The sequence below is a fragment of the Chenopodium album genome, chromosome 1 (assembly GCF_948465745.1).
Source record: "Chenopodium album chromosome 1, dcCheAlbu1.1, whole genome shotgun sequence".
Lineage (NCBI taxonomy): Eukaryota > Viridiplantae > Streptophyta > Magnoliopsida > Caryophyllales > Amaranthaceae > Chenopodium > Chenopodium album.
Window position 1 is genome coordinate 84528853 of NC_137834.1, and position 22628 is coordinate 84551480.

Below are 22628 nucleotides of genomic sequence, written 5' to 3' on the forward strand. Positions count from 1 at the left end.
AGGGTTGAGGGTATGGACTTACGGTGGGTGCTACTAGAAATAACGGAATTGTAATCGCAAAAAACAACATTACAATGCATTTTTTTATTTTATGAGAGATATAAAGGTATACTCCCTTAGTTTTTAAATACTTCCTCCATTTCTTTTGGGCTCGTATGCCGATGCTAATCTTTGATCAATAATATCTTTAATCATCAATAAGAATAAATTTTGGGCTCGTATGCCGATGCTAATCTTTGATCAATAATATCTTTAATCATCAATAAGAATAAATTTTAATCTATTAATTGAGACGATTCCAACAAGTACCCACAAGACTATATTTTTTTTTCTCATGTATAAATCGCATACATTAATCAAAGTAAGATAAATAAATAGTGTAAAAAATAAAAAATGAATCAAGTATTAAAACAGAGGGAGTAATTGTTTTGAATTATTAACTTAATTATACACAGTATAATTATTTATCGATGATTACATACTCTCCCTATGAAGCATTGCGATTTCAATTTATGCAAAAAATTTAGATACCTATATACAGAGTATATATGTATTTTCATCATTTTTTGTCAACCAATAATTATCAGGCACAGGGTGAATTTACAAAGATGATCTATACGAGTATTACTTTTTGGGTGTAAAGAGAACTACAAACAGTGTACAAAAGATTTAACCTTGCTAGGTGGATTACCACATGTTCACACTCCAAAGATTTTAGCAAAGTAATAAGATAGTTAACATTCACATATACAGAGAATCTATTAATAAGGAAAGGGATACGCTAACCCATATGATGATAGGTGCAATGTAACTATAAGGCTTGACACAAGAAAAGTACAACATGATGATGTTGCTCCTTTAACAAGTTCAAGAATACAATTTCCTTTCATCTTCCCACCTTTCCACAACTACAATCCTAAATTTCTAAGTCATAAGCTCCTACGTAGTACGGAGTAACTACAAAGATATATGCAAATTCACAATTGCACGTACGACTAACTTGCCAATGACTACTATCTACTAGACTAATAGCTAGCCATCTTTTTTCCTTCATAATCCATGACACATAGTAAAATATTACGAAAAATACAAGTTTTATTAAAAGTAATCCCACTAAACATCGCCAAGACACCAACAAAATTACCAAGTAAATTACAAAAAGTTGGTAGATGTACAACATTATGTGTCACAAAAAATATACAAAAGTATATAGGATATGTCCAACAAAACTTATATTAGTAAGCTTAAAATATGATAATCGTACATTAGTATTAGTACTACTAATATAAGCCAATATCAACATTTATTTATCCCATTTTAGCATACAATTCATACATAAAAATGAAAGTCGGCAAATTGACATAAACAAGTGGAGCCTTAGTTGCGTCAGATAATTACGTGGGGTTGGCCCAAACGAAGCTACCATGCAATTTCCTTAAAACAACTCCTACGCAAATCTTTCCAACTTACGTTCTTTCCTTTGCACTTTCCATTTCAAATTCCTCTCATTTTTTTCTTCTACCCTAATTTATTCCACTACTTTTTTTTTTTTTTTTTTTTTTTTTTTTTTTTTTTTTTTGTCATATTGATTGTAACTCTTCCACTTTTCCATTCCTATATATAAACTAAATTTAGCCATGATTCAAAATCACACGGAAAGAGGTTTTTGTTAGATATATATGGTTGTCAACAACTTTAAAATTTTAAAAATAAGATAAACAAAACATGGCATCTGAGTGTATTCCTAGGTCAAGTAGGTGGTTCTCAAATGTTGGACTACGAATAAGCCTCCACAAAAAGAAGTCCAAGGGTAGCACATCGGCCTCCTCATCGAGTTCCTCAGGCTCCCCTCGATCCCCTTTACCCCCTCCGTCCATCCCTTTTGGCCCTACGGGGAGGAGTAGGGAAGAGGAGCTTAGGGAAGTCTTTAGACATTTCGATATGGATAACGATGGAATGATCACGGCTCTTGAGCTCCGGAGATACTTTAACTCCATAGGGGAGATCATCACAGAGGAAGAGGCCCAAGAGGTTATTGATGAGCTTGACTCAGACAACGATGGTATGCTCGAGTTTAAGGATTTTGTTAAGCTCATGGATAGTAAGGAGGGTGCGGATGAAGACATGAAGAAGGTGTTTGAGATGTTCGAGCACGAAAAGGGATCCGGTAGGATCACTCCTAGAGGGCTTCAAAGAGCTTTGAATCGCCTAGGGGATTCTAAGTCTTTTAAGGAGTGTGCGTCCATGATTAGGGTGTATGATACCGATGGTGATGGAGAGCTTGATTTTAATGACTTTCATCAAATGATGGCTGTATAAATTTTCTTGCTCGTTGTATTAAATAATATGATAATTCTTTTTGGTTTTAGTTGTCATATATATTACTCCGTACTAGTTTAAATTACACTACTGTTTGGAGGACGATAATATTTTCCATTTGGAGGGATTTATTATATATCCATGTTTTCTTGTGTATGTAATCTTTACTCACTGTTGTAACAAATTAAAGGATATAAGGAGCTGAGAGGGGTTAAGGGACTTTGAAAATAAGTCTGAAATGATAATCATTGCAAGGTCTAGAACCCTAAAATTAATATTTTGGTGGTTTAGTAGTTTGATAATACTTGCATCAATTATGAAGCGTGCATGACAATTATACTATACTCCATACAATGTATAAACTGTAAAGTGGGTGAACAAGCGATGATACAAATAAACATTAATGCACTTACTTTAGTAGAAAGTAATCAAAGTATACACGTAGTATAGATAACTTTGTTAATTTTTTCAATTTAGGGAGTTTAGTTGAATGTTTACCAAGGGTATTCGTCATTACGCTAATGTTTTGCAATTATGATGTTGTACATATATTCAGCCTCTCATGTCACAACTCTGATCTAGATTTAATACGACAAGTAATAACACTTGACTTAATTTTTAAAGATTGATTTTGGAAATTATAGTTTTCGATTGATCACGGATTAATAGTTGTAATCTTATGAGTTTCTAGATAAATTTTTGTTGTGTAAATATATAAGTGTAATAAGTAACTAAGAACTAACAATGATCATTAACTAGATAGTTTTTGTTGTCAAAAAAAGAAGAAAAAACGACAAACAAAATAATAAGTTCTAATAAAGTCATTCTCAACGTAATAAATGTTAGGCAAGATTGCAAAGAAATAAAGCACCTTAATAATAAAAGGACCCTTAACAGATGGACATCGTTTTATAGGCCTTAAAATGGATATTGCGTTATGTTTGTGATTACGTTATCTTGTGTTTTGTTGTTAATTGATTGTCATTTGCATATGAATCTTTGCTACTTGTCCAAGTATATGTATCAATGTATGTTACGGAGAAGTTGCCACCCATGTGTCCGTATAAAATCCAGTATAACTGTACAAATTATGGGGTGTAAAAGATCTATAAGGGTTCTTGTTTGATTTTACTCCGTACTTTGTACTCCGTATTATTTAAAAGGTGTTAAGGATTTTACAATGGGGATTAAGATTTTGATTATACATAGTTTGAGTCGTCCGTAAACTTTAATTGTATTTTCTTTAAAGTTTAAACTGTACATTTTTTCTTATCTTTCATTATCTTATTATTTGAATTTTTTTCTTTATACATAGTTGTATAAAATTTAAGGGAAAATGAAATGTAACAGGGAGTACCCTCGTTTTATTGGTCTTGATGTATAAATTTTACAACACCTTTTTAAATATTTATTATGCAAATTATAAAAAAGGTATAAAGGGAAAAAATTTACTGTGTTAAATTTGTGTCAAATTTATCAATATATTAGCAACTAGTTTAGTCCCGTACGTTGCACGGATTAAGTAGCCATTATTTGTTTAAATAGTTGTCAAATTTATATTAAAAAAAAAAATCATAATCTCATTAGTTAATTTTGAAGGAAGCACCGTATTTATTTAGTTTTGGAATATAGGAAGAGAGAAAAAAAAAGATGATGTCAAAAATAGTTTAGGCGGGAAAATTTTTAATAAGGAATTGACATGTGTTACTTAATAATGTCAACATGTTTTTTTGTTTTAGTAATAGTTAATAAATATCTACCTAAATTGATTTTTTTACAAGTACTATCTAAGTGTTCTAGTTTGCATTCTCTTCACGAGAAACTTGTTAAACTTTTCTAAACACTTGAGTTGAGAAAGTTAGGACCTTATATAATTATTGTAACCCAAAATATTATTGACAATGAAAAAACGTTATACCAATAAGGTTTTGACCTAGTGGCTAAGACAATGGCAAAAAAAAATTAATGTATATAATACAGAGTAGAAATTAATTTTCATTGTCAACTTGTGTGTATTCAAAAATTTTTATGGTAACTTTTGTTGAATTTAGGGTAACTTTTATCCATAAAACGTGAATAATTTTTATTTATATCAGGATAACTTATATACGAAGAATATAAAAGGTAACTTACATTTATTATAGAGTAACTTTTAATCATTTTATGGCTGTTAAATTTCAAACAAATGTACCTAGGTTTCAATAAGAATTACTCCTTTACCTTATAAAGTGAAACCACCTTTTTTCTTTCTCCGATGTAAAATACTCACAAGCGGGTTACAATGAGTTAGGAAAGGGCCAACCGGCCAAAGTTTAGAAGGGCGGACATACATTGGCACGAAGCGAGAGGTACCAGACTACAAGTTGACCCAGATCAAATACGACAAGGACTAGCATACTTAATTAAGGTTAACAAAACAATCAAGGAACCTCATTTAATCTTCTAATTAAAGATATGTGGGACCTCAAATTCGAATTGTTTGGTAGAAACCAAAAAAAAAAAGAAAAAAATTTGGAATATTACCAAGTTAACAACTCTAGAAAACTCAGAAGGGAGTAAGGCGGTGGTTGAGAGGGCTTAGTCGACGCTTCCATCTCATCGGAAAACGCCGTAATTTCATCACTCCCCCAAAATTGCGTCGGAAAATATGAAGACGGAAATGCTGGATACGTTTTATACGGTAATTGCCGGCGATTTTGCGTCGGAAAATGGAAATGCAGCAATTCGCTCCGCCTTTTGTTGGGCCGCTTCTTTCTCTGCGCTGTTAGTTTCTCTCTCCTCTTTTTAAGCTCTTCACTGTTTTCGAATTTCGTGTTAAATTTGAACCATTTCTTTTCTTTTCATCATTATGTGTGTTAATTCTATAGTAATGTTGTCTCTTTCACTTTTTAGTATTGCAAATTTGCAATTGTGATTGTTCTCCTGTTGTTCTTGATAATTGTGTGATTGATGTAAAATTTTCAAGTACAATGATTCTATTTTGGAATTGCACATGAAACACGTTTTCTCAATTTTGATTTATACAGTAATAGATGAATCCTGTTGATTAAAGGGGTGATTTCATTTTCATAAAAGTTATGAAGGCATATTATCAAAATATGTTTCTAATTTAGATCAAAATAAGTCTTATATAAGACGGCCTTACATTTATTTTTATTGTAAGATAGTCGATTTAGGAGTAACTTTTACAATATACGTAGATATAGCAACCTTAATCTTTTTAATGAGTTTGATTGTACCTCAGTTCTTTTATTATTGCACCATTTAAGTTGGGATGTCATCCCCGGCTCCCCGCCCTCTTGGTTTGGCGGGTGATGGGGCGGGGATGGATTTTACATTGTTCCCGCCCCACCCGACTTCGTACCCACCTCATACACACATCTATATATTTTTAAAAACAAAATTATATATTTTTAATACTATTTTAAAAAAAAAATATAAAATAAAATGCTACGTAGTAGATATAATAATTGTAATACACTAATATTTTAACTAAAAGAGTGTAATATTAACATTTTTTTTTTCTTGTAATCTATATTAATTATGTTGGATTGTGTATGGGATTAGTGGGGATTAAGTAGGGATGGATATCTAAATGGAGGATGGGGTGGGGGGATGGTTTTGGAATTGTACCCGCCGGGGTGGGGGTGGGGATGAATTTTTTTTGGTATGGATGGGATGATCAACATTTGCCCCACCCCATTGATATCTATACGTACAAGTTTGGCACAATAATTTTGGTAGTGGGGAAAATGGAGAGAGAGAAAGGTAAAAATACACAAATGTCCATGTGATATTGTGATGTAACATAAACTAAATAACAAGTGTGAAAAAGTAAGGATATGTTGGGGAAATGATTTTGGCACACCCTTAATTGATTTTGGCACACCCCTATGTGAGAGCACAATTTTTTTATGTTTTTCTCACATAGGGGTGTGCCAAAATCAATTCAGGGTGTGCCAAAATCAATTTCCGTATTTGTAGTGTGAACATAGATATTTTTTTGTCCTAAAATAGAAATGATGCAATATTTATGAAACTTCTTTAAAAGTCAAGTGGTGCAATATTAAAAGAACAAAGGAAGTACTAGTATTTAATGTGTAATTTCAAATAGATATGCTATGAAAGCTAATATGACTAATGTACATTATAATATTTTTTTAAGGGTTAAATTAATGTTAGGATATTGATAACTTTTGTAGTATGTAATGGTAACTTTAAATTAACTTTAATCCATCTTACAATAATTTAATTAAAGTCCGCCCTAATCAAAATTTTGTGTAGATAAAAAAGATTTCGGTAAATAAAATTGATTTGATAAAAAAGAAGTCCATACACATGTTACATACATGCTCATGCACTTGTTTAAAATACTCTGTATACAAAATTGATGATATTTGAAAATTTACGTTTGACGCTAATCCAATTACATTTGGATTTATATATAGTTGTAAAAATGAGTAGTCAAAATTAATTTATGAATAGTGTAAAGACAAACTGTTGCGATTATGTAGAATTGAAGGGCGTATGACTTAGGGTGCATTTTACTATTTACGTGATTTCAACTTAGCTGAACTTAATTGGACTCAATAAATTGAACGTGGGTAGTTTAATTTTTCTTGTAGTTTAACTTTATTCCACAGCGTGACATTAGACACGAGAGGACAGAGCCCGACGTTAGCTCTTGTAAGCCTGAGCAAACAATATAATTGGAAATGCGGAATAAGGTGAACATGATCTTATCAGGTTCACATAAACATATACGAAGTATTGAATACTAAGAGGATTAAGCTTAAGTTTACTTTTTTTTGGTTGTTGGGGAGGGGGAGCTTAGGGCTCATTTTATAACGAGTATACTAAGTTTCCAACACAGTCTTACAAATGACAAACATTGTTCATTTTATGGTTGATATATAAACCAATAAGAACAAAAAATGAATTTAAGGAGCCCATAAACTAAAAATTAATTTTGGGTTAAAGCACAAATTCAGTCCAAATCAATTATTTGCTCATGAGTCGAGTTGAGCAAGTCTAAGATCAAGGTTGACTCAACTTATTATTGGGGTTAGTGGGACATAAATTTCCATAATTGGACGCGTGGATTTTCTATCACTAATCTTCCTCCACTTGTTTTACTGGAAATGATTTGTGGTCTTGAAATGAATATCACAATGCTATAATGGAGCCTAAAATCAAGGTATAAAGCATGATTGGATAGTGGAAATGTGGAATACCATTTCATCTGTAGTTCTATACCAACGAATATGGAATTTCCATGCTAAGGTGATATTTTTCCTTAGGGAACTTACTGGAGTTGACCGTCGTTGTATTGCCTGATGTATTTGACATCAGAATTGCCCCCCCCCCCCCCCCCTCCTTAGTTTCCCTGCCTACAAGGCATAAGCTAATCTAAGTAAACAATAAATTGTTGACCTTTAATTTTTTTTTTTTTAAAAAAAGGTTCTTCTTTGATATCCTCCATGAGAAGGTGTTTTCCAATTCAAAGTCAAATTTATGGGAGCCACTGCTGAATGGGAACTCAAATTTAACATTTATTGAAGGATGACACCTTCACTTATCATCAGCTTGGGTTTGTTTAAAGATGGCGGCTGATGAATTTGGAAATCTGGTTTCAATCCAATGAATATATGCCAAGCTTGGTATTGGAAAGTGATTAGAGGCATGCTTAGGCAGTAGGCACAAATGCACCTTGTGTTTGTGATGCACAGCCCATCATCTTTTGCATCTTTTCTATAAACTGTTTGCACCTCAGACTGCTTAATGTTAATATCACGTTACACAGAGAACTAGACTAGGACCTCTTTAACATTTTTCACCAAATTTTGCAAAGAGAGGGGATATATGACCCATTAAAAAATTGACAGTCCTATTCAGGTTTCTGTCATTTTGGAATCTGTAGACTAAGTGTTAATGACCTTAATGTTATGGTTAATGATGCTTCTTATATTAGTATGGATAAAGAAACTGAATTGGAAATGATTTAGGATATATTGGCACTGTCTTGATATTTTGCTTCTTTAGAGCTGGATGACTGAGAAAAAAAGACAGATAGCTAAATTATCTATTTGAAAAATGTTTCAGCTGTACAAGTATTAAACTTCTAAGATGTTTATAGTTTGATTCTACCGACTCTATTCTGTCACATTAATATATATTCTGTACATTAATATGATTTGTTTACACATTTATTGATCAAGTATCTTTCTTTCCTTCTTCCTTGGCTATTGCTGTAGGTTTCTATTAGTTTTGAACCTACTGGGGAGAAGATCAAGGCTGCAAGCTTCATTTCTGGCCCTTTTTCTTACGGCTAGTCTTCCAGAAGCTGTATTCCAGATATTAAGGTGGTTTTAAAGATTCTTGGCAAATTTCTGGCCTTCTCAGATTAGAACTCTTTTCTGTGTAAGAAAATTACTGAGGATATGTCTCCATGTTGCCATGTTGCAGAGGACAATTTGGCTGTTGGGTTGCTATTTTTGCTATTGCTGCAAATTACTGCTTTCCTGATGTATTTCCAGGTAAGAATAAACTATTTTTTGGATCAGACGTAACCCAGTTATCAATTATAAAGTATTATAATGTGATATTCTTGCTTGCAGTTTCTGTCTCTCGATTTCTGTTCTTTGTTGTCATGCCAAACTGGCTGGCCTATGAACTACGTGAGAGCATTGCAGGTGCTATATTTTGTCTGGTGATTTGCATTTTACTTCTCGTAATGGAGATACATGCAAATGGAGGATGCAGCAGTTGTATCTGTAATTTGCAATGCTGTGCATATTGGCTCTGTATGGCCCTTCTCTTCTTTTTTACGATACTTTATATATGTTTAGGATCTTGGTAAGTGACTAGACACTAGAGTCCTCTGCTGGATGAAAAATCCTTGTGCAATTATGTTATGTGCTGATTGATATTCATGTTCTCTTGGACATTTTTTGCTTTGTAAATTTTTTGTATATACATGAATTTTTTGTATACATATTACATAATAAAAGTAGATACAGATTAATTTTTTTGATTAAAAGTATCCTGTCTTGATCATACTTGTATTTGCGCCTGAAATATGTTAACGGAGCAAAATTTAGATTAACAGGATCTCATGTAGCTCTGTTCACTTATAGAGTAATAATTATTGTCATTGGTCAATTATGGTTTATTGAGTTGATGCAGGCTGCCTAGTCTCTAGTTTGTGTGAAATGAATGATGTTGATTTAGCCGACTTGAACACGGGATGTTACTATGTTAGTGTAGAGATCATTCTATGTGTGGCTGTCATATTTTTCCTTTCCTTTTTTGTTCTTTTATGATTGGATTTGCTGTCTAATTCTGTGGTGTAACTGGAAAAAATCTACTTCGTATCTGTTTTGCTAGTTTCGGTAAGAATAAATTTGGATTAGGGTCAATAAGTTTGGTTTAGATACAGTGTAGTTTTTAAGTGAAGAACGTAGCTGATTTTTCCTTTTGCATTTTTAGTATACTAAGAACTATAATTGATAGTAGATCTCATTAGTGATAACTAATGGGGTTTCACACTTACATGAGACCACGTCTAGTAGACTTACCAAAAAGCCCACTCTCACTTGTTCACTACCGAGTACTGACTTCGACTGGTTGTTTACTTTTGTGAATAGGCATGCTTATTGTCAATTGTACTGTATCTTTTTTACTTACGGAATAATGTATAAAAATTCCATATACTCCGTAATTGATTTTTCTTTGACTTTGGGGCAAACTTTGGGTGGACAAAAATGTACGGAATAAGAAACCGTGTTCAAATTCAATGTATATTTTTGGAATGAAAAATGAATTATTCAATGTGCATTTAACGTGAGGGGTAGTTCAAGTGGTTAGAGCTTCCCTTCCGTAACTAGGAGTTTTTTGGATCGATTTCCCCAGGCCTTATGTGGCTCTTTAAACCAAAAAAAAAAAAAAAAAAAAGAAAAAATTAAAAGTTTTAAAAAAAGAAAATGGAATATACAGCAACAACAGATAAATGGACCAAGTGATAAAATATGAAGGTAGTCTCCCCTTCGAGAGAAATTATAAAATATTGGTGGGTTCTTGCCAAAAATAGTAGTGTTGCAATTATTATGAAATGGCCGAAAATGAAAAGCGTTTTATTCAATATGAAATGGGGGTGTAGTTATTATTTGTCGGATACATTGTTCATTCAAAACTTTTCATGGGTGCACGGTGTATTATTTAAATCTTTAGGGGCACACCGAACAATTTTTTATTTTTTTTAAAAACAATGGTGTTTTTCTCTTTTCTCTTTTCTTTTTATTTTTTTAACAGACAAGAGCAAAGGCTAAAATACATCTACTTGTTCCTTTCATCCCTTTGTTTTCAATAGACAAGCTATATTTTTTTAACTTGCAAGAAATTGAGTACTGTATTTTGTGTTGATTTGTTAAACTTGTCCCTTTGTGATGCTAAAATCTTCTACTTTACAAATCCGTCTTCTGTAGTTGACTATTGACTTCAATACATCCTCCCATGACCACATATGAGTTTCCCTTTCAAATTTTGCTTCTTATTTATTTTTTTTTTTATTTTTTTTTGGTGAAGATAGTCAAAAACTCAAAACAGCAACTTCCCTCAGCTTTCCTACGTAGGTTTCAACAAATTCTCATTGTGGTGAGTGTAAGTTTGCTTTACACTCACAGTAAACCCACTTATAAACAAAAGCTTGCTATATTTAGCAATCCATATAATTTTCATTCCACTTCAACCTCTCACCATCTTAGCATCTCCTAATCAGATCCAAATGGCTTTTCCTTCATTCATTTTTGCCTTCCTTTTCTCAATCTTCTACTTCTCTTGTTTCATCACAGCCCAGCAACCTTATGCTGGGAATGTGTGCCGTCGAAACGAGTCCTCTGCTCTTGGATACACCTGCAATGGTGTGAACCGATCGTGCCAAACTTTTCTCATATACCGGACTCAACTTCCCTACAACACCGTCTCTTCCATCGCCTCTCTTTTTTCTGTCAATGCATCTCAGATATCCGCATTCAATAAAAATATTGCGGCAAACATGGCCTTGGCAACAAACACCAAGGTGATCATTCCTGTGACATGCTCCTGTGTTGGTAGGTTCTACCAAACCAATACCACTCATGTTGTTCGAACTGGTGATAATTACTACTTGCTAGCTAACAATACCTTTGAAGGTCTGACTACTTGCAGGGCTATCAAAGCTCAGAAAGTTAGTCCAAATATAGTTAACATATTTCCCGATGAAAGGCTTACTATACCTCTTAGGTGTGCTTGTCCTACTCGGAGGCAACTTAATTTAGGGATCAAGTATCTTGTGAGCTTTGTGATCCAACCAAGCAATACTGCTATTGGGGCTATTGCTACATACTTTGGAGCTGACGTTGGACAAACTCTCGAGGCCAATGGAAAATCTGAGCAGGATGATGTTATCAACCCTTTCACAACCCTTCTTATTCCGTTACAGACCCCACCAAATGTTTCTAAATTGGAGTATCCTCCTTACGTACCACCCCCAACATCTTCTCCAGTTTCCTTTCCTCCTATAGAAACATCATTACCAATGTTGTCTAGTGGGAATTCAAAAAAGAAATGGGTTTATTTCGGGTTAGGGGCAGTTGCTGGAGGTGTGTTTATTTTAGTAGTAGGGTTAATGACTTTCTTTATGTTGCCAAGGATGTGTATGAGGAAAAAAATTGATCCAAATACGCAAAACCTTGAAGCACAAGGAAAGGATGTAGTGAAGCAGGCGCCAGAGAAAGAATCCCTCGAGTTTCTTGAGAATATATCTAGGATAGCTTCCCTGAATGTGTATAGCTTCACGGAGTTGCAGGCAGCGACAGAGAATTTCAGCTCTGATCACTGGATTAAAGGATCAGTATATAGGGGAAATATTAGCGGTGATGAAGTGGTTATTAAGAAGATGGATGTAGATGTCAGCAAAGAGATTAGTGTACTGAACAAGATCAACCATTTCAACCTTATCAGGTTGCTGGGGGTTTGTTTTGATGACGGGGTTTGGTACTTTGTGTATGAATATGCAAGCAATGGACCATTGAGGGATTGGATCTTTCAAGACAACCCTGATGGAAAAACCTTAAGTTTGGGGAAGAGAATCCAGGTGGCTTGCGATGTTGCCACTGGGCTTAACTATCTTCATACCTATACAAACCCGCCACACATTCACAAGGATATAAGGAGCAGCAATGTTCTTCTGAATAATGAGTTCAGGGCAAAAATTGCCAAATTTGGTCTCTCAAGACCAATCAAAGGCAATGATGGTGAATTTACGTTAACTAATCATATTGTGGGTACAAAGGGTTATTTGGCTCCTGAGTATTTGGAAAACGGAGTAGTCTCTCCTATGCTTGATGTTTATGCCTTTGGTGTTCTGTTTTTAGAGATGCTCGCTGGGAGGGATGTTGCTAGTCTTTATGAAGGGGTTAAGGTTCATTTGTCAGAAATTTTAAGCCCTGTGCTGAGTGAGGATGGGAATTTGAGCTTGAAAGAATTTATGGATTCTTCCCTTGGGGAGGATTACCCTACTGATATTGCATATACTATGCTTGTGCTAGTTGATAGTTGCTTGAGAAAAGATCCAGGAAAACGCCCTTTTATGGATGAAATTGTGCAGATTTTATCAAAAACCTTGACAACCTCACTGATCTGGGGATCCAGTACATCTGCTAGTGTCTTGAGCTTATGACAATCTGAAGAGTGAAGACTAGTGTTTTTTTTTTTTTTTTTTTTTTTTTTTTTTTTTTTTTTTTTTTTTTTTTTTTTTGCAGCGCTTGTTGCTTCAAATCACCCTTTTTACCCTTGTCTTACATTAGCTTTAAGCTTCTTTCCTTTTGTTTAGGTGAATGTTTGGTACTTTTTTAACAGAAGGATGCTTGTGTAGAACGATCCAAATTTTTTTTAAAGCTTTTCTTATGTTGCTATGAAGTGTGTACAAGACTTGAATAAATAAAATACAGCATTAATATTTTTCGTAAAACTGAAGGTGATTGAAGTTGTAAATATTATGTCTTGATGTTAACCTTCTAACCAAAGAAATTCTTGGTAGAAATCGTGGGGGAGGCTAGGTATAAAGTAAGGGGAGAGAAATTAATCGGAGACTAGTGACTGAAAGTTGTTGCACAAGTTACAAACTGTTAAAATACATTATTATGCCTGGCTAAAAACGCTGATATATGCATTATGACTAGTTCTATTATTGATAAGGATAGAGAATTGATTTGACTCCCTTTGCTCTTATTTTATATTTGTATTTTGTAAGAATTGAATGTAATATATAGACTGAGGAATTTTTTTTACTCAATTTCGCGTAGAATTCTTGAAATCAGCTGATAAAAATAATTGGTTGTCCTTGCTGCTTATGGGCTCATCCCATTAATTATAATTTTGTTTACTTGGATGAGCTAACTTAATTCAAACTATTCCTTGCCCATTATTATACTTTTTATCTGCATGGACAAGCTTATCACTTTATTTGAATTAGTAGCTGCTAGTTTTTGATTGTTTCTGATAAACTTGAAGCTAGTTAGAATCTATTTAACCGTGAGTTAAGGCGGTTTTGAAGCCTTTTTATCATGACTTAGGTACTAGATTGATATTGTTTCTCTTTATGTACATCACCTCATCGGTGTTTGATGGAGTTATAAGGTGGATAGGCTAGCGCCAGCTTGACTAACCTGATCCGCAGCCTCTGGGTCCTTTCTGTTATGAGAATTTTCATCGATTTTGTTATTCATAGTGCATAGCATAAATAAACTGTGCGTTTGAGTTATGAGCAAGAGACAGATTGAAGAAACGATTTAAGAATGATATGTTAATAAGTGATGATAAATAAAGATAGATATCTGAGTCTGACATCATATTATTCTATGAAGTTTTTCATAAAATGCAATCAGGTTACATGGGTTGAATATTCAGGAGTTTTGATTTTTTTTTTTTCGTTTATCAATTGGCATGATTCACACATCTAATGATTCCCTGCGCTTTTCCTTCAGTTTTTCACATATTGATATTTTGCAAGCTAAGATAAGCTTTGTTTTTTTTGGCATAATTCTGATCTGTCTTAAGTAAAACTGTTTTTTTTTCCTAAAAAAGTTTACATCTGACAAGAAATTTTCATGTAATTCAGCATAGCGTCTAGATGTTTACTATAAAGTGATCAAATACAATTTGCACTCTTTAGCTTTAGGGTGATGATATGTTTGACTTATTGTTCTAATCTTGTGATTAATTTTTGTTTTAGAATAAGACACTTCTTTTAAAAATGAATATTTGGGATAAGTTTACTTTGATTTTCAATGGTCTTTTTTTTTTTTTTTTTTTTTTTAACTCTGTATTGTATAAAGATTTTCTTTTAATTCATTGAATAAATGTAGACCATAGGTATACAAAATATGATTTAACTACTTATTTAGTTATTTCATATGAGAATCAAGTGGGAGCTCAATGGTAAAGCTCTTATCTTGTAATATTTCCTCAAATGTAATATTTCGTTTTTCCTAATGAGCACAATTAAGAGTACAACTAATTTGAGCATTCTAGAAAACGAAATAATTTGCATCTTCATTTTATACAGATTAGTTTTAATAAACTACTCTGTAATCTTTTTTTTTTATCATATCTATTAAAAATATGATAATGTGATGCATTTTCTTGTATAACAAGAAAATCCTTACAAATCCCCCTTATGTAGTTGAACATTGACTTCAATAAAACTTTCTAATTCCTATGGCCCACTTATGAGTTATAAATTATTCATGAGTCATCCACAACATCGGACATCCCTATTTCCATACCTTAATCCCCCTTTTTTTCTGGGATGAAGATGGTCAACTTAGCAATAACATGTAGCTTTCCTACATAAAACTCTTCCAAAATAATGCCTTTCAAGAATAATTATTATCAACTACTTTAATAAGGTTGCTATCTTATACAAGTACTATATAAACATACCATCTTTTGCACCATCCCACCCCTACCAAGCCACATTCACTCCAAATGGCTTCTCTTTCTTTGGCTTTCGCTTTCGTTCTCTCCTTGATTTGCTTCCCTTACTTGCTCATAGCCCAGCAGTCGTATGGTGATAGTAATTGCCCTGCATATAACAACGCTTCTACGGCTCTTGGGTATGACTGTAATGGTGTGAATAGGACTTGCCAAACTTTTCTCATATATAGGGCTCAGCCGGCCTACAACACCATCTCTTCCATTGCATCCCTTTTATCTGCCAATGCATCTGAGGTATCTGCGATCAACAGCAACATATCTGTAAGCAAGGCCTTGGCAACAGACACCGAGGTGATTGTCCCTTTGACTTGCTCCTGTGCAGGTAGGTTTTACCAAGCCAACACCTCTTATGTTGTTCAAACGAATGAAAATTATTACGTTATAAATACAAATAAATTTGAAAGTTTGACTACTTGTAATGCTATTCAAATTCAGAAAACCAGCCCAAATGTAATAAATGTATTCCCTGATGATAAACTTAATATCCCTCTAAGGTGTGCTTGTCCTACTAGAAAGCAATTTGATGCAGGGATTAGGCACCTTATTACCTATGTGATCCAATCAGGCAATGCTATAGCGAGTATTGCTCATCGATTTGGAGCTGATGTTGGGCAAACACTCGAGGCCAATGGAAAATCCGAGCAGAATTCTGTTATCCAACCTAACACAACCCTGCTTGTTCCAGTACAATTCCCGCCCAACAGTTCTCATATGGACTATCCTCCTTATGTACCACCCCCGCCACTACCTCCACCATCAATTCCTCCTAGAGCAACACCATCACAACCGCTGTCTAGTGGGAGTTCCAGTAAGAAATGGGCTTATTTTGGGGTTGGAATAGTTGTAGGAGCTGCATTTATTTCAGTTGCAGGGACCATTCTTTTCTGTATGCTTCTAGGGAAAACTACGAAGAAGAAAAATGATCCAATTGTGTCATTGCGAAGCTTTGAAGCACAAGAAAAGGCTGTTACAGAGAAGTCTCTAGAGACTGAGACAGAATCCCTGGTGTTTCTTGAGAGCATATCAAAAATAGCTTCCCTGAAAGTATACAGTTTCAAGGACCTGCAGGCAGCAACAGAGAATTTCAGTGCTGATCATTGGATTAAGGGATCGGTGTATAAGGGAAATGTAAATGGTGATGAGGTAGTAATCAAGAAGATGGATGGAGATGTCAGTAAAGAGATTAATGTACTAAACAAGATCAACCATTTAAATCTCATCAGGCTGTTGGGAGTTTGCTTTCAGGATGGAATTTGGTACTTTGTCTATGAATATGCAGGTAACGGACCTTTGAGTGATTGGATTTACCAAGACAGCCCCGATAAGAAAACCTTGAGTTGGGGACAAAGAATGCAGGTGGCTTTTGATGTTGCCACGGGACTGAACTATCTACATAGATATACAAGCCCACCACATGTTCACAAGGACATAAAGAGCAGGAATGTTCTTCTTACCGACGAGTTTAGGGGGAAAATTGCAAAGTTTGGGCTCGCAAGGCCAGTTATGGGAAATGATGGTCAATTCACCTTAACGAAGCATATTGTAGGGACAAAAGGATATTTGGCACCTGAGTATTTGGAGAATGGAATAGTCTCTCCAATGCTTGATGTTTATGCATTTGGTGTTCTGTTGCTTGAGATGCTAACTGGTAAAGACGTCGCTTTCCTTTATGAAGGAGTTAAGGTTCACTTATCAGAGGTGTTAGGGCCTTTGGTAAAAGAGGAAGATGGGATTTCAAACTTGAAAGATTTTATGGATACTTCTCTTGGGGAGGATTACCCTGCTGATATCGCTTATACTATGCTCGTGCTTGTTGATCATTGCTTGAGAAAAGATCCAGGAAAGCGCCCTTCTATGGATGAAATTGTTCAAATTCTGTCCAAAACTCTGACAACCTCACTTATATGGGGATCCAGTACTTCTGCTGGTAACTCTAGCTCATGATCATGGTAGTTATGTGTAGCAGCTGCAGCCTTTTCGTCAATACCTGCTATCAGCCCTGATACCTGTAATAATGTAGTGTGAACTCTTATGGAATTCCGGATGATTGTTGTAACAAAAACCTCATGTTTAATTTCCATTTCATTGGTGTATGTTTGTTCAGGGAATTGAAGTATAGGACAGTTTTATTTTTCTTTTCTTTTTTGTGTAACGAATTGGTTGCCCTTCTTTGGTAGGAAATCTAATAAATTATATCTCTGTGTCAATATTCTTGCCAAAGTTTCTCCTAATATAAGTTCCATCTTATCATATTAGTTGCATATATGAAGTACTATTTAAATTTCTGATTTTTTTCTGACAGAGAGAGAAATAGATTACATGCTATTTTTGTTGATGTTATCTATTTGTATTAGGTTCTGTGTGAGAAAGTCACTTGAGGATCAAATTTAGAATCTATGATATATATATACTTTGATCTTGTAGGTGAACTGACCTCATTTCTTACAACTGTTATGTAAATGTTGTTTGCAGACTTCTTGATACCTTACTGTTAGACTAGAAGAATGACATGTTGCTTACAGCGCATCACAGCGGGCCTAACTGTGATGGAAATGCCTGAGCCATCACAGGGGCAGCACGGTCATTCTCGCTCCTCGCTCAATTCATCAGGTTTAGTCTTCTCTTCTCACCTCAACTTGTGATGTAATTGCCCATAAAATGAGGGACTTGAGCTGAAGCAAAATAAACAACCAGTAATTGTTTTATCAGTTTTTTGTCAACATAAAAAATACGTCGTTTATCTACAACAATAAACAATTACATATTTAGAATTAGAAAATGAAATATGAATTACACAAAATAGTAGATATGCCTATAATTTGCAGTCCGAGGTAGTTATATAAATAATATAATTGTTCCATCAATAACATGAGAGTCATCCATCTACCAGCTCATAACATGTTTAAATTAATATTTGTTGAGCTCTTATGATCATTTGGTATCATTAAATAAATTTAATTAAACACTAATCACCTTCTCATGAAATTTCCTTGTATCACAGGATTATTTTACTAAACCCTCTTATGTAATTGAATCTTGGCTCTAATAACACTGTCAATGGACCACAAATGAGTTTTGTTTAATTTTCCATCTGTCAACTTACCATTCCCCCACATCCTTATTGTTTTGGTAAAAATGGTCAACCCATCAATTTCCTAGTCACTAATAGGCCTTTCAATCATTATTCATTTGAGTATAAACTATGTTGCTGAAATTGGGGTACTTGTGTTTGATATGGTTGCATGTCTAAGTTTCTGAGTGTCTAACTCGTCTATTTTGTGAATGAAAAAAATCACAATTTTGAAGTGGCAAAGTTTCCTACTCATATATTAGGGGTATTTGAGGTAAAATGAAGAGTATGAGTAACATAGCTTATAAAATGACTGAAGTGGCTATCAAACACAATACATCATTTAAGAAAGCATACTATGTAATCATACATTCTTTCCCACCTAGTTCAAGCCAAAATCCAATTAAAATGGCTTCTAATTCATTAACTTGCACCTTTGTTCTCTTCTTAATTTTCTTCCCTTACTTGATCACATCCCAACAGCCTTATGCTCCTAATATTTGCCCTGCAAATAGCAACACCACTTCTGTTCTTGGATACAACTGCAATGGTGTAGAACGATCTTGCCAGTCTTTTCTCATCTACCGGACTCAACCTCCATATAACACCGTCTCTTCAATTGCTTCCCTACTATCCGTGAATGCATCTCAGGTTTCTGCAATCAACAGCAACATCTCCGAAAACATGGCCTTGGCAAATAACACTGAGGTGATTGTTCCTGTAACCTGCTCCTGTTCAGGTAGGTTTTACCAAGCCAACACTACTCATGTTGTTCAAACTGGTGATAATTACTACTTGCTAGCTAACACAACCTATGGAGGTTTAACTACTTGCAAGGCTATAAGAAGTCAGAAAATCAGTCCGAATATAGTAAATATTTTCCCAAATGAAAGGCTTACAATCCCTTTAAGGTGTGCTTGTCCTACAAGAAGGCAACTTAATGCAGGGATTCGGTACCTTATGAGCTTTGTGGTCCAATTTGGAAATCAAGTTCCTGATATTGCTATAAAATTTGGAGCTGATGTTGGTCAAACACTCGAGGCCAATCAAAAATCCGAGCAGGACATTGATGCTATCTATCCTTACACTACACTGCTTGTTCCATTACATAACCCTCCCAATGGTTCTCAAATGGAGTATCCTCGTTATGTATAACCTTCACCATCACCTCCACCGTTCCTTCCTCCTTCAGCCTCATCACCACCGCGGTCTTCTAGGGAGAAATCGAGTAAGAAATGGGAATATTTTGGGGTAGGACTGGTTGCAGGGTTTGTATTTCTCTCAGTTTCACAACTTTTCATTATGTTCCTAAGGAAGAGTATGAAGAAGAAAGATGATCCAATTGTGTCATCACAAAGCTTTGAAGCACGGGAAAAGGCTGTTGTAGTACAGCAGTCAGAAACCGGGACAGAATCCCTGCAGTTTCTAGAGAGCATATCGAAAATATCTTCCCTGAGAGTATACAGTTTCAAGGACTTACAGGCTGCAACAAAGAATTTCAGGGCAGATCATTGGATTAAGGGATCGGTATACAAGGGAACCCTTAATGGTGATCAGGTGGCCATCAAGAAGATGGAAGGAGATGTCAGCAATGAGATTAGTGTACTAAACAAGATCAACCATTTCAACCTCATCAGGTTATTGGGAGTCTGTTTCGAAGATGGAGTTTGGTACTTTGTTAATGAGTTTGCAGGGAATGGACCATTGAACGACTGGATCTACCAAGACAACCCCGAAGGAAAAATCTTCAGTTGGGGGAAGAGATTGCAGGTTGCTTGCGATGTTGCCACCGGGTTGAATTATCTTCATAGCTTCACAAGCCCACCACATGTCCACAAGGATATAAAGAGCAGCAATATTTTTCTGAATAACGAATTCAGGGCGAAAATTGCTGGATTTGGTCTTGCAAGGCCAGTAAGAGGGAGTGATGGTCAGTTCACCTTAACAACACATATTGTGGGGACAAAGGGATATTTGGCTCCTGAGTATTTAGACAATGGAATAGTCTCCCCCATGCTTGATGTTTACGCGTCTGGTGTTCTGTTGCTAGAAATGGTAACTGGTAAGGATGTTGCTTCTCTTTATGAAGGGATTAAGGTTCACTTATCTGAGGTCTTAAACCCTGTGTTGAGCGAGGAAAATGGGATTTTGAATGTGAAGAAATTCATCGATTCTTCACTAGGACAGGATTATCCTGCTGATGTTGCTTATACTATGCTCGTACTTGTTGATCGTTGTTTGAGAAAAGATCCAGGAAGTAGGCCTACCATGGATGAGATTGTGCAAATTCTGTCAAACACTCTTACAACCTCGCTTATCTGGGGATCTAGTACTTCCGCTAGTATCTCAAGTTCATGATCATTGCATCCGGAAAACTTTCTACTTTAATCAGTATGCAGTTGCTTAGCTTACCTCTTTATTCCCTTCCGAATGTGTTTATGATGTTTTGGGGAAATTCCAAGTTTATCTTCATGATAAACGTTTTTTGTCAATCTAGGGGTATATATGGTATTTCACCTATACTAGTTGAGGATATTCTTGTCAATTCCTTGTGCTGATTGGATAAACTTGGAATGACTAAGCTTCCAGCATGTGCACAAAGAAGCCTTGTTGGACTTAACGGCACATGCCCCACGCCGTGTTGGACTTGATGGCTTCCATCAAGGATTTTCTTCCGTCAGTGATTCATCCTCTTCATTAGTTTCATGCAAGTTTGTTGACATGTAATTACCCCACAAGTGGCATAATATGATTTTGCAAGAATATGTGCAGAATATTATTTATTTGTATATTTGCTTTTCTTCATTTGTATGACTTTTTGTAAAATTGTAAATAATGTGTTATAGAAAATTTGATATGGTAATTTGGTTACTTTCTTTATTTGTATAAATCAGCATCTTTCCAAAGTATAGTTACTTTCTTTATTTGTATAAATCAACATCTAAATTAATATTGTAGTTAAATTTGTAAGGTGTTATAATTATCATTTAAAAAAAAAACGTAATATATTAATCAATATCTTAGTTATTAATATAGTTAAATTTGTAAGGTGTTATATTTATCTGATTTATTTTAATTACATTTCAAAGAATATTGCCTTTACCTAAAGAAAAAAAAACAGATTTAATTTATAGTCTTTTTCATCTTACAATATTAATTGACAAACACAATATTTAAGAAGCATGGCTTAAAAGCCCAAACTATGATACACAAATAGTCCAACTAAAAGGTAAATAAAGTGGCTACCCTTAAGGCTCATAACTTAATAGAATAGTCCATCTACAAATGGCCCACACACTCTACAAGTAGTAGTCTACTTAGGAAATTGACATACAATCACTAACAAAGTAACAATGTCCATTTAAAAGACATACATACTACAAAAACTAGATCAGACGAAAGTCAACACATTTTAAACAAAACAAACCTATTTGAATAAAATGAAAGTCAAATAATACACTTAACATAAGCAAATTGTAGTCAATTACACTCAAAAGAGCTAATTGAATCAAATAAAAGTCAAACTCAAGCAAACAAATTTTTGAATAAAATGAATGTAAAATGCATTCGACAAAACTAATTGAGTCAAATAAAAAACAAACACATTCAAACAAGTTATTTGAATAAAGTGAAAGTCGATCAATTGCATTTAACAATATATAATAAAGTCAAACACATTCCAAACAAAACAAACCTATTTGAATCAAATGAAAGTCAAATACACTTAACAAAAGCTAATTGAATCAAATGAAAGTCAAACTCATGCAAACAAATTTTTGAATAAAATGAAAGTCAAATTCATTCGACAAAACTTATTGAGTCAAATAAAAGTGAAACACATTCAAACAATGCATTATGAATCAAATAAAAGCGAAACACATTCAAACAATGCATTATTAGTCAAATGAAAGTCAAACACATTAAAACAATGCTTTATGAATCAAATTAAAGTCAAAACTCATTCAAATAAATATTTTTGAATCATCTGAAAGTCAAATGTATTCGACAAAGCTAATTGTGACTGAAATGAAAAAAAAAAAACAAAACACATTCAAATAAGTAATTTGAATCAAATAAAAATGAAATTCATTCAACAAAGCTAATTGAATCTAATGAGCTATTATGCACATGTTCCTTGAATTTGATGAAAGTAAAATGCATTAGAACACACGTTTTTAAATTAAATGTAAGTCAAATGTATTCA

At 34.3% G+C, this 22628-nt stretch overlaps 1 protein-coding gene and 4 pseudogenes across 1 annotated transcript; all 5 read left to right on the top strand.

The window, feature by feature from the left end:
* Positions 1 to 1633: 1633 nt before the first annotated feature.
* LOC145559524 (putative calcium-binding protein CML41 pseudogene) lies at positions 1634 to 2368 on the top strand (annotated as a pseudogene).
* A 2297-nt stretch (positions 2369 to 4665) lies between these two features.
* On the top strand, positions 4666 to 9384 carry LOC145623867 (cold-regulated 413 plasma membrane protein 4-like). Its single transcript, XM_081676754.1, has 4 exons — positions 4666 to 5082; positions 8574 to 8681; positions 8785 to 8855; positions 8937 to 9384. The coding sequence occupies exons 1-4, from the start codon at positions 4967 to 4969 to the stop codon at positions 9176 to 9178; spliced, it is 537 nt and encodes a 178-aa protein (XP_081532880.1). The 5' UTR covers positions 4666 to 4966; the 3' UTR covers positions 9179 to 9384.
* Positions 9385 to 9868: 484 nt separating this feature from the next.
* LOC145623877 (lysM domain receptor-like kinase 4 pseudogene) lies at positions 9869 to 13345 on the top strand (annotated as a pseudogene).
* A 1996-nt stretch (positions 13346 to 15341) lies between these two features.
* LOC145623880 (lysM domain receptor-like kinase 4 pseudogene) lies at positions 15342 to 17493 on the top strand (annotated as a pseudogene).
* Positions 17494 to 18832: 1339 nt separating this feature from the next.
* On the top strand, positions 18833 to 20782 carry LOC145623887 (lysM domain receptor-like kinase 4 pseudogene; annotated as a pseudogene).
* The last annotated feature ends 1846 nt before the right edge of the window (positions 20783 to 22628 follow it).